The following is a 17320-nucleotide window of genomic DNA, read 5'->3' as shown; positions in this document are numbered from 1 at the left end:
GCAAAAGCATGCAACAGTCTGTATTAATTGAGTTTGACCCTGAACACTTACAAGAATTTAATGTTTAACAGCTTGAAAATAAGTACAAATCTGTTTGTGAGATCTCAGCCAGAAGTCATGGGAGTGACTAGCAACAATCTGTAGATCAGACTCTTGATGAGAACTACTGCAAGAAGAATGACATTTGACCTATGAAATGATGATAAAAGACTACAGTACACTTAGAATGTTCTCTTTTTATTTTAAATATACCTATTACAATAATTTGTTAGGCTTATATAGAGCACTATTATTTACATAATTCAGTGTTTATCCTTTGGGGAGAATTCCAGTGCTCGATAAATAAGTCAGTGAGCTGCTTGTTAACCTTCTTATAATCAGAGTTCTGAAATATTAATTTTCCCAGAAATGATGAAAGTCCTTGAAATAGTTACAGTTACCTGTAGTTTCACACAGTAGGTATCTTCTGACTGCAGTCAAATTGTGTTGAAAACTCTGAATATAGCTATAGGTAATCAGAAAAAGTTTAACAACATCAAATTAAAAAAATACTGAAAAACATAAGTGATCGAACCTCTACATTTTTCAGATGCATCTCTGAGTGATGATATTGTTCAAAGGGAACAAAGAAACAGCTTAGTAGAATCCCTGTTATAAAATGTCTAGTTCATGGGGAAAAATATACAATCACTAATAAATAAAAAACAGCTTTTTACAAGATCTCCTTTTAACATGGCATCTTAAAATGTGCCTGCAGGTAAGAATGATTTTCATTATTTTTATGAAAATTCACTTTTGCATGATTACTATTTCTTACACGCGAATTTATGCATTATATATATACTATATAAAACATAAAAGCTTAATTTGTCAATACAAGGACTATCATTAGCTCTCTGAGAGCATGAAGCAAGGGTTCGTATCAGATCCCACTCAATGCTATATCTGTAAGCTCAAGAACACAAGAAAGGGACTTTGGTCCTGATCTTGCTCGAAGAGTCTTTTCACATGACCCACCAAAGAAAGTGAGTTTGAATTAGGACAGGCAGTTTAGGTTTTTTTTTCCTAGTTTTCACCACTATATTTCAGAGGTCAAGTCCATGGCATATTATGTGAGTGGCTGAATATTGATGTCGCTCAGCTATGCCACCCAGTTTCCTTTCCGCAACATACAGAAAGACAGAAGGGAAATGCAGCTCATAACTACAGGCATTTATCCTTGCAAATGTAACATTAACATCATTATCATGGAATAGAAACTATCATTTATTGACAGTTTGTCTGCTTATTCCACAAAATGTCTTTGATTTCAGTAGCATTACAGTTTGGCAAAGAATAATTTCTGAATTATCTTTGTTACAGTTTTGAATCTCTGGCACATTTAAGATACCCACCCACCTACACAAATAATATTTTAAATCAAAATTAATGTTTGATATAAAATAACAGTTGTGTTGTAAATGTGGAAAAATAGTCTACAAAAAATAAGTATAAAAGTGATCTCAGATTATGAATATGTTTCATATAAACAAGTCCAGGTGACTAATCTGTGTGTTAGAAATGGCCCTTGGAAGGCTGTGTCACAAGACTACATCACATTTTTTCACAGTTTACAATAACACAGATTCACAATGTGATGACACTTTATGTAAGAAAAATAGTATTTTACAAAATATACATTTGGCATCTATTTTTAGATTTCTTTTTCTGTTTCTTTTTCAGTTCCTTTTTTCTTTTTCCTTTTTTCTTTTCTTACAAAATAGTGCAAAATTACAGTGCGTTAATAGAAGATTTTGCAAATCCTAATAAAAAGTCAGCATATTTAACTGTTTTTTTCATTCATTGGAAACAGTTTGGCACATTAGGATTTTGTGCAGATGGAAAAGCTTTTCACTGCCTTCTCTTCAGTATATCCACTGAATCTTTAGAACACTACATTGCACCAAGGGAGTTTACTTTCCAAACTTTTTAATCTCATCTCTTAGAACATGTGTGCTATAAAATAAAGTGCAGATTTTGTGGTTAATTTATTTGCCAAACAGTGTTGGTTTACTTTATCCCTTTCAAATTTTGCCGTCATGCATATCCCTGTATCTGGATCCAAACAGGCTGTACCAAGTCAGGGGGATAAGGTTTCATCAAGGCCTGTTTTCCACTGGACTAGCTCATATAAGAATAAAAAACCAATTGCTTTTGCTGCCAACTTGCAATTATTAAATAATTTTCTTACTAATTATTTACTTAAGAATATTAATGAAGAGTTCCCCCATGCATGAATACTTCATTTGTACAGACTGGCATCATACTTCAAAAAAATGCCAATACCCTTATTGTGTGGAACAGCAACGTCTTCTGCGTAATCATAAACAGGCATGGTACAGGCTGCCAAAATATGCACAGAAGGTGTCAGGTGAGTCTCAGGTCAGTTCTTTGCCTCCTTGGCTGAAAGCAGGAATGAGAACCCTGACTGTGGTCACCAAGTCATCTACCAGAGGTTGCCAGACAGCGATCTGGACCAACCTACTCATAATTCAGGCTATTAACCTGGAGGTGAAAGGTTTTCTGCCACATGAGTAAATCTCTTAACTGTTCACTGCACAGAGACTGTTGGTTTCAGTTAATTGCGTAGAGAATATGGTGACATAAAAGATTCTCAAGTAATTACCTTTCCAGTAGAGTAATGAAGTGACTTTTTCCTATATGAAAACTGCAGGGTGATGTCTCTAGGCCTAATTATTTCTCATGAGTTTATGATTTTATCATCTGTATCACTCTGTGGCATTTGTGCCATGAATTAAAATTACTACTGCATGGTTTATTTAATAAATTTCTTGGCATTTCTTTACCTTTTATGAATATACCTAACCAGTACAAATTTTACACTGATCCTCTGAAGGTAGAATTGCCTATAGTACTAGAACTAGTTCTTCAAATATTAGAAAGTAAACATCCATGAATAAGAAGGTTGGGTTTTACCCCAGCCATTCTACTCTACTCATTCCTGTACTACTTGTATGGGAATTTCCCAAATCACCAGCTCACTCCAATGGAAGATTTGGCTGAGTAAGGAGTGAAAGAGGAAGCTGAAATAATTATTTTGTATGAATCATATTGATTGATTTCTAACATTTAAAAATCACTTATATTAAAAACAAACAAAACAGAACTCTCTGCCAATATTAATGAAAAAACCCACCAACTAGTAGATAAACAAATATTTCCTCTGGACTCTCTTTGGAATAATGTACTAGTTTTGACCAAGGAAACACTTAAAGTATTTGATTAACTTTCACCATTAGGTTTAACTAGATCAGAAGCCTCCTTGTCGGCCTGCACAGACACATCTCTTGTTCCCACTTTGCACACACAGTTGTTTGCTCACAGAGTCTCATCTAGATTAAACCAAATATTTTCATTCAAGAGGAAAATCAGGGACAGCTGAGACTGACCCTCCCTAGGACACACTCAGTCCAGATTAAAAGGATGCACACACGGACCAGGTTTTATGTTTATTCCTAAAACAGCCCTCAAAATCTCAGCAAGCCTCAGCTCCTCTCCCCTCCTTACACCACATACAAGTTCACTCCCCTCGCACAGCACAGGCAGGCAGTGTGGTGGGTGCCAAGCTGAGTGGGGGCATGAGGCAATGGTGGCACGTACAGTACGCTGAAGCAGAAGAGTAGAGCCAAGGTGTAATGGATGGACACTATGCCAGAATTAGTGCAAACAGTTTTCAGTGTGGAGCGGCCAGTCCACTCACAGGATGGACACATGTGGTGCAAAAGAGGCCACACAAATTGACCTCTGTTTGATTATAGACTGTCCTCAGTAGTATGATTCCCAAAGGCAGTGAAAGCATACTGTTTGAAGCTCCAATGCATTAAAACATTTGAGATGTTCTTAAATGTAAGCACGTGCTCGAATCTCATGGTCATATGCATGTGCTTAAGGTCTTTCTTGAATCAAGTTCAGGAAGTATTGTTGCCAGAGGACGTGAAGATTTGTTTCAAAATCAATAAAGAAAAAATAAGAATAGATTTTTGAAGTCAGATCAGAAATATGATTATCTTACTGACAGACTTCACTCCTCCCCCTGAATGTTATTTTTTATCTAATAAAAGAGATTATAGAAGGTTAGTGGGAGTCCCATACTTGAAAAATCAGCAACAGTTTTTGTTTATTTAACTGAAGCTTGCTTGATTACAGATGTGAGAAAATTACTTGTTACGTTTATTTTTTTTAAAGCCCCGTTTGAGAAACAAACTAGAAACAGTAAGTATCTGTTTACTGTATTTAGTAGTGCCAGTTTCCTGTATCTTGCTCAGCCTGCATGAACTCTACAAATCCCCACATTCATGCTGTCTCAGTCCAACTTTCATTTTATTTGATCTGTTTCTTGAAAGACAAATATGTTGCTGGTTGTGTCTCACACATTCTGCGGGCCTTGCTCAAGCTGCTTGTTCATTGAGAATACAGACACCTTGGATGGCAAGAGGTATTCAAAGAAATGGGCAACCAGGATTTGCTAAGGAATGGAGATCTCACACTGAGCAAGAGCTGCTGTGGTCATTGAGTGTCTGTGAAATAAAATTACAACTCTGCTTTAAAAGGATCTGCTGCCAGTTTTGTCTGATGTCTGTTCGCATTCAGTGGGGTAGCAATACATCTGCAGTTAGTATTTTATCTGGTTTGGGTCTTATTTTCCGCACTGAGAAAGGCAGCAATGTCGGTAGCTCAGTGCATGACAGAGAGGCTAAAAACATCAAAAAGAAGCCATTGTAAAATTGAGAATAATGATTACTCTTTGTCTTCAGTGACTGACAATTTAACTTGTGACAAGTGCATGTGCCAGATTATTGTGGACTGGCAAATAAAATAAACTGAATGCCTGAAATACAATTGTTGAGAAAATAGTAAGATGTGGTGTGAAAGATGTGAAGATTTGGAAGTGTGGACTGGATGATCAGGTAGTGAGGTGGACTGTAAACTGGCTGAAGGAAAGAATCCAGACAGTTGTAATCAATGGGGCAGAGTCTAGCTGGAGGCCTGTATCTAGTGGAGTGCTTCAAGGGTCAGTAGTGGGGCCAGTATTATTCAATATATTTATCACTGACTTGGATGAGGGAATAGAGTGTACTATCAGCAAGTTTGCTGATGGCACCAAGCTGGGAGGAGTGGCTGACATGCCAGAAGGCTGTGCTGCCATCCAGCGGGACCTGGACAGGCTGGAGAGTTGGGCGGGGAAAATTTAATGAAATACAACAAGGGCAAGTGTAGAGTCTTGCATCTGGGCAAGAACAACCCCAGGTTCCAGTATAAGTTGGGGAACGACCTGTTAGAGAGCAGCGTAGGGGTAAGTGATGTGGGGGTCCTGGTAGACAGAAGGATGACCATGAGCCAGCACTGTGCCCTTGTGGCCAGGAAGGCCAATGGCATCCTGGGGTGTATTACAAGGGGCGTGGTTAGTAGGTGGAGAGAGGTTCTCCTTCCCCTCTACTCTGCCCTGGTGAGACCACATCTGGAATATTGTGTCCAGTTCTGGGCCCCTCAGTTCAAGAAGGACAGGGAACTGCTGGAGAGAGTCCAGCGCAGGGCGACAAAGATGATTAAGGGAGTGGAGCGTCTCACTTATGAGGAAAGGCTGAGGGAACTGGGGCTCTTTAAGTTGGAGGAGACTGAGGGGTGACCTTATTAATGTTTATGAATATGTAAAGGGTGAGTATCATGAGAATGGAGCCAGGCTCTTCTTGGTGACAACCAGTGATAAGACAAGGGGCAATGGGTGCAACCTGGAACACAGGAGGTTCCACTTAAGTATGAGAAGAAACTTCTTCACAGTGAGGGTGCCATAACACTGGAACAGGCTGCCCAGGGAGGTTGTAGAGTCTCCTACTCTGGAGACATTCAAAACCCACCTGGACACATTCCTCATCTAAGTTTTCCTACTCTGGCAGGGGGATTGGACTAGATGATCTTTCGAGGTCCCTTCCAATCCCTAAGATTCTGTGATTTCTCATCTTTCTAGTACAAGTATATTCTTTTGCCAGAGGTACCAAGGCACTAATCATACCTTGTTCTCTATTTTAACTAATTCCGTGTAATTTATACTACCATAATTAATTGGTTTTAACCATTCTCCTTCACAGTGATTTGCTATTTGAGTCCATTTATGCATGCTGTTCATGTAGGGTAACTCATTGACATCACAATGCTTTATGCTATACATAGACTGGAATCAATCTTGTGTGAGTTAGATGTGTAGGTCTGGGTACACTGCCTTTATGCATGCATGGAGTCCAGATGTTTTACATCCATTGCTTTACATGGTTTACCACATTGGCTGAACATGCCTGAAGATGCTTCATCTTCTGTCTGCAAAGCTCTTTACATCCAGAACTGCTTAAGGCTTGATACCTCCAGACAACCTTGAAATGGTTGGCTCACTTATGTTCCAAGCCCATACTCTTCAAGAAGTGACGCATTAGGGTCATGTCTTTTGTACAGGCTTTGGTCATGATTCTTTGATTCTTGGTCATTTCAATCTGGATTAGATTTATCTTCTCCTTTTTTTTTTTTTTTTTTTTAAATATTTGAAACAATTTTAGCAACATATCCTGAATGCAAAGTGTATAAGCCTTGTGTGGAGTTTCTGTGAAGAGAACAATTCTCTTTCCAGTTCCATCAAAAGACCTTCACATTTCTTAAAATTCAGCACAAGATTAGCCATGCTGGCTGGATTCAGTGTTCACAGAGATATTACATTACTTACAGCCTTAAAATTTAGCACATATCTCAAAACATTCCTGTGTATACACAGACTGATATTTGTAGTTACAGGTCATATATCTTATTATTGTGCTTACTTGTTATTAATATAACAATTTATAGGCTGTCTTTATGCCAAGAAACCAGTCTGATTTGACATAAGACCTTGTAAAACACAGCACAATTCTCACTATCTGAAATGAGGAATGAAAACTGTGCACATTCACGAAGGGGTGAATGTACTTCCACTGAGATCAATGCAAAGAACTTCCAAATTCCAGCATCAAGGGAATCAGATTATCCAGCCAAAGTAGTGACATATTCAGTGACCGAGAATTTCATAGCCTTCCTGAAAACAAAAGGCATGATGTCCTACAGGACGGACTGTAGGCAATAACCACTTGCCTTCAAAATGATAGAAATACTGCTCACATTATATCCATGTCAGTGCTTTGCTTTTAGAAGACTGCATTTCATTATATTGCATGAATTTGCAAGGTAAGCTCATCTTGTTTCATACTGTAATGCTGGTGAATTTAGGAGGTTCACAGTATATTGCAAAGTAGCCTTTAAATACAGCAATAAATAATATAAATAAATATCTGGATAAGAAAACAGCTTTTGAAGTCATAAGGAGAGCATGAACTTTCTGTGGAGTTTCCTGTTTTAGAAATATAACTTCATTACTTTTACAGCCTTCTGTATTTCTGTTCCAGCCTGGGGTAAAAAAAATAATAAATCTGACAAGTCACCTTATCTTTTACTAAATGTTTATCATTGTTTAACTCTCTTATTCTCTTACTTCAGCAATATTTTTGTCTGAAATTTTAATCTTAAGTACTTGATCAACAATTTTGCTTGATCAGGGTCTCATATATCACATAAGCCGAAGTATTTACAGGTTTTTTTTTTTCAGTAGAGGTTATGATTTGTAAGGTTTTGACCTGAAAAAGCAAGCTAATTGACTTTCATTTGATACCAAAATATCCATACACTTATGTTATATAAAACAACTTTGTACATATGAATATACATAGCAATCAGGTATTTAAGTTTTAGCTGAAAGAAAAAAATAATAAAATCAAATGACAAACATTAAAAGCAGACATTTTAAACAATCATGACAATATCACATTTATGTATTTGTTATCAGAGCAGATTTAATACTTAGGAACCTATTTATATATTCAAATATTTATAGCAACTGGTGCTCTTCATGTTTATGCCTGTCACATAAAATATTTCTTTAAAAAAACAACAAATCATCTAATTGAGTTGAATTGTTGAATATGTCAGCCTGATAACTTGTTTACTGAATTTCAGCACATTTCTTTCATAAAATAAACTTTTTTTTTTTCCCCCCCAAATTCATGAGCCATAACAGCAAGTTGTTCTGCTACAATTAAAGTTCAACAGATCTTTACAGAATTGGCAATAAATTCACAATTATTGAAGAAATTATATGAGAGAAATTGCTAAAATTTTGCAACAAGCTATTTCTAAAAATTCATTATTCCCAGCTGAATTCAGTGCATGAGGCTGATGTAATCAAATGCCTATGTTAAAAATCTGTTTATCTCTGTATAACACCACTTACAGCCCTGGTTCAGGTAAACCATACTTGAGACACGATGAGTCTTAAGGATATGCTGCCTTTAAATACTCTCAAAGATTGGATGAACCTGGGCTTTGGTCACTAAGGTTGTTCATCTTCTCTCTGTCTGATTTCTTTACTCTTCAGAGGGTAAGAACAGAAATATTCCTAAAGTAACTTGATGGAGCTATTTGTTAGAAACATCTTTTTAGAAACAAAGACTGTCTACTATTGTAATACCTTTTAAAAATTATATTTCTAGATTCATCACCCTTAAAAAGGGGTGCAATTGGTCACACTGAAATAATGATAAGTATTGAACTTTACTGTGTTCTTAAAATGTAAGGTGAACCATAGAAAACTTTAATGCTTTTTGAAATATTCCACACATTTCAGCAAATTATGTTCTTAAAATTTTCTCTGGCATTTAAAAGTTGTGTCCTCATTTTCCAAATAGGTTAAAATTAAATGTAATGTTAAAAATAAAAAAAGAGAAGTGTTAAAATGGCTACCTTAAGTGTAAGACTGGGACATATTTCACAGAAAAAGTGGAAAATTTTGTTTAAAAATTATAGTAAACAATCAAATATTCTTCAGTGCACATAATTAGTATGTACAGTATAATTTAAAACTGAGTATTGATGACTTCTGATGATCTCTTAAAATCTCTTATAAAATATAAATAGGATAGCCAAGAGAGGATAACTGATAAAACCGTGACACAAGGTTCTCTTTTCCTTTTTCATTCTTTTTTTTTTTCCTCTTTTCCTTTCCTCTCCACTTGGACTGAAGTTTCTTCTGGCTTCTTCAAAAAAGTGCACACATGTACACACACATAAATTAATTCCAAAACCATTTTTCTAAATTTCCAATAGACTTGTATTCCTGGTGTCTTTTCACATGATCACAAGCAAGACATGCATGTGATTCCCAGAACCTAGGAAGATGCACTGAGAAATCCTTCTTCCAGTTGAAATAACTAAGGTACATCTTGTTGTTTTTGTCAAGCATCAGAAGATATTCTGCCAGCTCTCTTGGGGAGAGAAAATCTTCCACATGTATGAAAGAGTCTGCTGGAATGTAATTCTCATAGTTTTCTCTGGAAGGGCCCAATACAACTGGTACTGATCCGGCCAGAAGAGCATTATAAAGTTTCTCAGTAATGTAATCTTTGTGGATTGAATTTTCAAAGGAAAGGTAGAATTTGCAAGTGGAGATAGTTGGAATCAAATTTTTATCATTGACGTAGTCTCCAAACGCTTGTCCATAGGTATGGATTTCAATATATTTGCTAAGCTCATTGTAATACTTGACTCGAGCGTGCTCAGGGTTCCAGTTACTTACAACCCAACAGACCAAGTTTTCCTTACTTGGCACTTCAAATGTAAAGGAACCTGTGCCGACCATCATGAAGCCATAAGGCACCTGAATGTCTGAATCACGCCGATAAGTCAGGGTCAGGTTAAAGAGGTGTTCAATGCCACTCTTTTGTGGAGTATGAGTTGGAGACTCCAAATTCATCCAAATCCACTTCTGGAATGGTGGCCTGGCTTGCTGAGGTAAATTAGTCAGATCCCAGCTAATGTCCCTGTGATGGATGAGAACAGCATGGGATCTGTTATATAGTGAGCGGTCAATAGTCAGATGGCACCCGTGGATATTGAACATCGTTTGGCAGGATGTTAGATCGAATGTCTGACCAAATGGCCAAACCCAGATCAAAATAGTAGTCTCATTAAGATTATCAGTTTTAGAAGAAAAGAAGCTCTTCATTTTCAAAACTGAGCTGGCTGATTCTATAGGACCAGAGATCCAGCTATTTGTTGGTTTGATATAAATTAATATAAATGCCATGAAACAACCAAGGACAATGAAGATAATAAAAAATGGCCGGAAAATTCCTTTAGATGTCGATGTCATAATTTGTTCTGAGAAAAAAAGAGAGGAAGAGAAAGAGAGAAAATAACATCAGGTATTAAATTACATATTTATGTCCTATTAAAGCAATCAGACATCTGGCATCAAAATTGATAGAACTTCAATTTCACTGAGCTGTAACCTCAGAAATTTCCTTTGAGTGAAGAGGATGTGGGTTCTTGCATGCTATTCATTATAAAGTGACAATATTTCTCCTCTACACATTAAAAGCTAATTGACATAAATTAAAAGGAGGATTTTAATGCATCTCATACTAGATATAAGCCAGTATATATCTTGAGAAGTCTTTTTGCTTAGAACCTATGCCAAGAGTTTAAGAGAGACACAAGACATACAAAATTACCTTTTGATTCTGTCTTTGTGTCTGTGTGAGGGATAACATGCTGCAGATTGGGTCTATTCATATTTGTGTGTATAGAGGTATGGAGGATATAGGATTAGAAGAATGAAAAATGAAGGGACCGGAACTTTAATTACGTAATCAATGGGACTGTTAGAAAGCTAATTCATGCCTGATGGCTACATGGGCATGGACATTCATACCTTCTCCAGAGGACTCCTAAAATAGTTAGGGAAGGAAAAGAGTAATTGAGGTTCTCAGCTCCTTTGTTCCCATATGCAGCCTCACACAGTTCCCACATGAAGAAAAATGAGTAAAAAGATGTCTTTAAATATTTCATTATGTTTTTACGCCACAGTGTTGTGTTAGAAATTAGGAAAAGTAGAGATATGTTTCATCTTTGTGAGATGCCATTTTTTTTCCATGGGGAAAAAAGGCTGAGGAGCTCATATAGCTTCCTTTGTCCTCTGGTTATCTCTTCCTGAGATTAGTGATAACTCTCTTTCCAGAGCTTCTCTTCCACATGGTTCTTGTGAAGCCTAGCAAAGTTACGGATTGCTTATCGCCAACCTTTGCTCCTGAACGTAGCCTTAGAACTCAGAGGTGTTCTAAACACGAAAACAGTTAACCATGTAAAGAGCACTATGACATACAAGGGAACAGGAGTGGAAGTTAGTCACCAAAACCAAATGTTATTAATATACTAACCTACTGTAGAAAGGCAATTCTGTAGTGCATTTCAATGACTACAAAATTTGTCTGGCTTTCTTTTTCTGCATATTTTTCAATTATTTGAGTTTTTGTTACCTTTACTAGTTAGCTCCACAAACATGTTTTATAAAAATCACGTCCCTAAATACATACTTCAAAATATAATAAATAGAATCAGAATCACAAAAAGCAGAAAGCATTTCGGGCCTTTTAAGCCAGTTTCATATCTCATCTCCTCTAACCTGTGAAATAAGTAGTCAAATTCAGAATCCTAGAATCTGATTTAGGGGTCCATTAACGCAACATAACATTGCTGCTTTGTGAGTGTAAAAACTGATGTGTGAGTGTAGCACTACAGTTACAATAAAAATGTTTTCACATTCATTTCTGAAGGAAGGTAAAAGGGGGAACATCATGCTTAGATTTACTCCAACATTATATATCTTGAGGAAAAATGTATTTGCCATAATGTCTCCCCTGTTTTGGGAAGGCAGATGGTCTTAATTCTGGTTTTAGTTATTGCCGTGGGTTAACCTTGTCTGGCTGTCAGACACCCACCCAGCTGCTCTCTCACTCCTCCTCCTCAGCAGGACAGGGAGAGAAAATAAGATGAAAATCTCATGGGTTGAGGTAAGGACAGGGAGACCACTCACCAATTACTATCACAGGCAAGCCGGATTCACCTTGGGGAAAATTAATGCTATTTAATGCCAATTAAAGTAGATGAGGGTAGTGAGGAACAAATACAAAAGTTAAAATAATACCTCCTTCCCCTAACTTCTTCCCAGGCTCAACTTTTTCCTTCATTCCCAACTCCCCCACCTCTTCCCTGCTTCTGAATGGTGCAGAGGAATAGGGAATGCAGGTTTGCAGTCAGTCCACAACAATTCCTCTCAGGTGCTCCTTCCTTCCTTCTTACACTTTTCCCCTACTTCAGCATGAGTCCTTTCCATGGGATACACATCCTTCAGGAAAAAACCTCTGCTCTCCACGGGCTGCAGTTCCTTCCGGGCATAGCCTTCTGCTCTGGCATGGGGTCCTCCCTGGGCTGCAGTGTGGGTATCTGCTCCACTGTGGTCCTCCATGAGCTGCAGGGTTCTCTGTTCCAGTGCCTAGAGCACCTCTTCCCATCCTCCATTTCTGACCTTGATGCTCACAGGGTTGTTTTTCACACACTTTTATTTTCTTTTGTTTTTTTCCTCATTCTTCACTGCCTGTGGGTTTCTTAAATACACTTTCCCAGAGGAGCCACCGTCTTGGCTGCTGGGATCAGTCAATGCCTTTGGTGGGTCATTTGGGGCCAGATGGAACCAAATGTGTCTGGCACTTGCAGCCCTGGCCTTTCCTCTCAGAGACCACCTTGCAGAGCCCCTCTGCCAACACCTGGGCAAGGAGACTCAATATAGTTAGGTAAAATATAGTAGTATGTTGAGTCTGACTCTTTTGTTTCAGCCCCTTTCTCTTGAATATAGTTTAGCAGGTCCTCTCTGCTTTCAGCAAAATGAACCTGAACAGAGAAAAGGGGAGGAACTGCAGTGTCCATGGCTTTTCTGCTCATCCTCATCAGTTTAAATTCCTCTGAAAAAAATAGGTGGTTTTACAGCAACATCACATTGGACTTTTTTAGCCTATGTTGATTTTTGCTAGAAAATATATCTAGAGGGGAGGTTATAACCCATAAGAGCAGAAGGCTGCTTCCCTGCCTTACCACAGTAAAAGTCTGAGGAAGAAGGGAGTTAGGATGAGCAGCTCTAGGAGATGAAACTTGAGGAAAATCAAGAGGCTGAGCTGATCTTCATGTAACCCTGTTCTTCACTTCTGTGTTATTGAAACCAACACACAGAACAGGTATAGCTTTTCACTGAATGGATAGAGTGAGCTGAGTTTGAACAATAGGTTGGAAAAGGTATCTATTCGCAGAGCCTGTTCATTTTCTAGGGGTTGAAATGGAAGAGAAATCAGAAAAGGACCTTAACATTGTGCCCTGTAACTTAGTCACCCTCCATTTAAAGGCCAAGTGACGCAAGCTTCTCTGATAAGGATTATTTTACACTAAGCTCTTCTGCTAACTAATAAAAAAGCTGTATCATCACATGGCAATTCTTGCTACATAGGAAATGACCAGATATTATGTATTCTGTTCTCTGCTTGAAATTCTAGTGTGCCTATGGTGTTGCATTTGTGTAGGAAGCTTTTGAATTGTAGTGGCAATGCGAAGATAAACACTTGTGGTTTGTGCTGCTCAGAGTACCAATATTAACATCTCACATCACTAAACAGGTGAATTTACTTATTTGATCCCTTCATGAACTGTTTCTTTGCATTGTTTTGCTGCGTGTGAACTCATGTGCTCTCTTTTGATCTGAGATCATGTTTCTTAGATTTTGCCTTCACCACAACACTAGCCTGCAGTCAAGACAGTGTTTTTCAGTCTTCCATCTTTTGGATTCAAAGAACTATCTATCTGCGATGCAGGCTCATACATCCATTAGATATGTAGGCATCACTGACATGCATCACTTTGAAGCTACTGCTAATGGGATGGTGGAAAAGGGTTGTGAAAGAAAGACCCATTAAAACCTGAAATGAGAGGCTTGCAAGGAAACAGGAGACTTGAGCAGACTCCTAAAAATACCACTTACATATACCCTAAGGAGCGGGACAGGATTTTGTCAGGGAATTCTATTTCTCTGTTCCATTTTGCGTTAACTCCAGTAATAATTATTAAGACATGCAATGGGAATAGCAGTACTTTTTCAGGATGTAGTGCTAGCCTCAGATGCAATAGCTTCTGTGCTTCATAAAGCAAATTGAGGAACCTGGGGAATGGACCAGGAAACTCTGCTTTCATGGCTTTTGGGACCAAGCACTGTTAGTCAGACAACAGAAGAGTGAAGACGTGGTAAACACCTGTTGACAAATACTATTTTCTTGAAAAGTAGCTTGTCCATAATGCTAGGAAATATAGGCTGCAGTTTTTTGTTTGTCCACTAGAATTCATAGAATATTTTTTTCTAACATTCTCCAAAATGTCTTTTCCATATTTATTTATTTCCTTCTTCCCTTTTGTGCCTGAGATAATCATTGATCTTCTGCTGTGATTCTCACTATAAAGGTGAGCTAAGGAGACATTTGCTACAAGACAACCTGCCAAGTAACCTTAGTTCACTCTTCCTCTTTCATGGTTTTCCTTCTACCACAGAATAACAAATTTCCTTTCTGCAGATCCCCTCCCCCATCAGTCTCTGGCATGCCAGACTCTGAAAAGAAAACTTTGTCAAATAAATGTGTTTACTGAGACTTTAGCCAACTGGAAGAATTCGGTACTTTTGATAGTTTTATTATAAAGTACATTTCAGAGTGTTGTAGCATAGCAAGTGTTTTCTAGGTGCTTTTTTTTTTTTTCCCAAGTATAGTATTTCATCAGTACTAGACTATTTTTCTCAGTACAAAATTTAGCAAGGCTCCTTTTAAAGTGCAAACTTTGGCATTCCATCAGCAAGCAACTCCATTTAGTAGCAATGCAAACAGGGAGGTAGTAACAGGGTACCAGCAATGTTAACCCCAAAACCACTAGGCAATGCTTGCAAAAATATATCTATTTTGTGAATGCAATGTTTTCATTAAGAAATAAAATGGAATTTTATGAAAACTGTTTTGCCATGGCTTCATTACAGCAGTCACTTCTCAATCATTTCAGAAGGGATAGACTTTTTTTTTTCTTTTCTGGTTATGCAACACTGCAGGAGGGAGAAAATGTAACCTTTTTGATCAATAATATCAATGCTTGTTTCCCTGGTATATTTTTATACTAGTTTCTCTCGTATACCCTCAAGGCTTTGCCAATAGCCCAAAATCTATCACTGCTTGCAGAGGTATAACTTTCATTACTTTTTCTAAAGGAAAAAGACAGTATTTTAAAATTAAGATGGAGCAAAGATTTTTTTAAAACATAGACACTGAATAATGAATAAAAAAAAATCACCTTTACTTTTCTGATCTTGTAATTCTTAAGTGTTTGGGGCTAACTCTTATCTTCATCATCGGTTGGTCTCAGGATAACTCAAGAAGAAATACTTAGGACCTCAAGATAAGTCTCTGAAGATCACTTCTGGGGTCAGAGTGGAAATTTCTGGCACAGAAGACTTACCAAGATTGAGGAGCAGAAGGATGGGGAGGCAATCAGAGGTTTGCCCATTTAAAAGCAAACAGCTAGCTAGGTGGATACTCTGGGACTGTCAAAAGGACAGTGGAATGCAGTGGGAACTGATAGGGATCACAGGCAAACAACTGTTATTGTTAGAAAGAAGGCTCATTTGAAATTGCTTTCTCTGTCTACTGGCATGTTTCACCAGCCTCAGCCGTGAAATATCTGCATTTATGCTAAGAGCTGTGTTTTTTCAGACCACACTTGTAATTAGTTGGAGCTTTTTCACCTGCAGTCTTAAAAGAAAACTGACCGCCTCAGGATAGTGTGAGTGTGACTTCTTATCTCCAAGTCACTGCTGTGTGGACGTGTCTCAAACTGCTTTTGCTTTAGCTCCCTGAGACTGAAGAATGCTTCTTTTTATTGGAATTAACTCTCACCTCTCCCAGTTATTCCTCCTCTGGCCGCAATCAGAATGGTGGATTTTTTCCCCACGCTATCTAAACCTGGGCTTGCTTCCATGCCTTTTCTCGCCTGTCCCACAGATTTCTGAAAGCAGCCCAGTATGAAAAGGCTCAACAGAGCTGCACACAGTTAAAGACTGGAAGTTGAATGAGCTGCTAATCTCAGACTGCATATTTTTACTCTATTGTTTGCAACATTCTTTTTCTTCCCCTCTCCACCTTCTTTGTTTTCGGGTTTTTTGCTCAGTTCCTCAGGTTTCAGTTTTGTGTTTTGCACTTTGAGAACAATGTAGAATAATTTTATTCGACAGTGGTGATTTTTATGTTGAACAGTTTTAGAAAAATGATCGAAGAGCACCCTGGGGACGGGTAACCATTAAGATACATTGCTTATGGATGGTGCCGAACCTATCACCAGAGACTGTTAAGAACAGGTTAGACAAGCATCAGTCAGCAATGAGGGATTAGATTCTGCTGCCAGGTCTTGGGGCTGGGCTAGATGGCCTCACTTGATTCTTTCCAGTCTTGTGCTCAGTTATAATATTTAACACAAGTTCTTGTAAAATGTACGTAATAAAAGCACAAGCTGCAGTATAAAACTGCAAACAATTGCTGAAAAAAAAAAGAGTAAAAAAGTCTATCTGGAAACTTATCTTGCAAACTATGAAATAGCCATACTATACACAGTGAAAACATGAAGAAAACTGAAAAATCACGTGGACAACAACAACAACAAAAGTCCCTATTTTCCAAGGCAAAACATAAATCTTCCTGTCAATTGCTAGCTGGGATAATGCTGCTTTTTTGAGAATCTGAATCTTGTTCCCTTAGGCCTTACTGAGGAAAACCCTATTCTCAGCTCCCTTCTCCCAATTGCTGTGCAACACACAGCATGCTGCTATGGCTGAGCAACCCCCAGCCTTCCTCTGTGATTGTCATCTATCCTCTCCTTCTCCCCAGGGCAGTCACATACTGTCACTCTCCAGCTGCTTAGGCAACAGCTCAGTGGTTCCTTTCTGCAATCCAAAGGCATTAGCCAGGGACGTGGAGACTCTCAGAATAACAGAGGGAAATGGCTACAGCATCATTTCATACTGGAGAGACCCTATCTCCACTCCCACTGACACACATGCAAAAAAAAAAAAAAAAAAAAAAGTGAAAATACCCCAAAATCCTGTCCACATGGAGCTTTTCCAGACAATCTGGGATTAGTGTCAGGACACCCCACTTCACACTGCAGCTGTATCACTTTCTAATTATGAGTTTTTAGGTTTGTCTCAGAAGGAACATGAATACACACAATTCCTTCCCTGGCACAACTGGAAAATGCATGCATGCATGCAAAGCTATCAGAAACCTCA

At 38.1% G+C, this 17320-nt stretch overlaps 1 protein-coding gene across 6 annotated transcripts in view; it reads right to left on the bottom strand.

The window, feature by feature from the left end:
• Nucleotides 1-221: 221 nt before the first annotated feature.
• FUT9 (fucosyltransferase 9) overlaps nt 222-17320 on the bottom strand; it is a 108738-nt gene continuing 91639 nt past the window's right edge. For all 6 annotated transcript variants that reach the window (XM_065056546.1, XM_021285568.2, XM_021285565.2 and 3 more), the window contains one exon: nt 222-10287. In XM_065056546.1, the coding sequence (XP_064912618.1) occupies nt 9200-10279 (1080 nt within the window). In that variant the 5' untranslated portion in view covers nt 10280-10287 and the 3' untranslated portion in view covers nt 222-9199. The remainder of the gene's footprint in view (nt 10288-17320) is intronic.

This window comes from Columba livia, chromosome 3 (assembly GCF_036013475.1).
Source record: "Columba livia isolate bColLiv1 breed racing homer chromosome 3, bColLiv1.pat.W.v2, whole genome shotgun sequence".
In the NCBI taxonomy this organism is placed as follows: Eukaryota; Metazoa; Chordata; class Aves; order Columbiformes; family Columbidae; genus Columba; species Columba livia.
The sequence above is the reverse complement of the archived record's forward strand: the minus strand, read 5'-3'. Positions and strand labels throughout refer to the sequence as shown.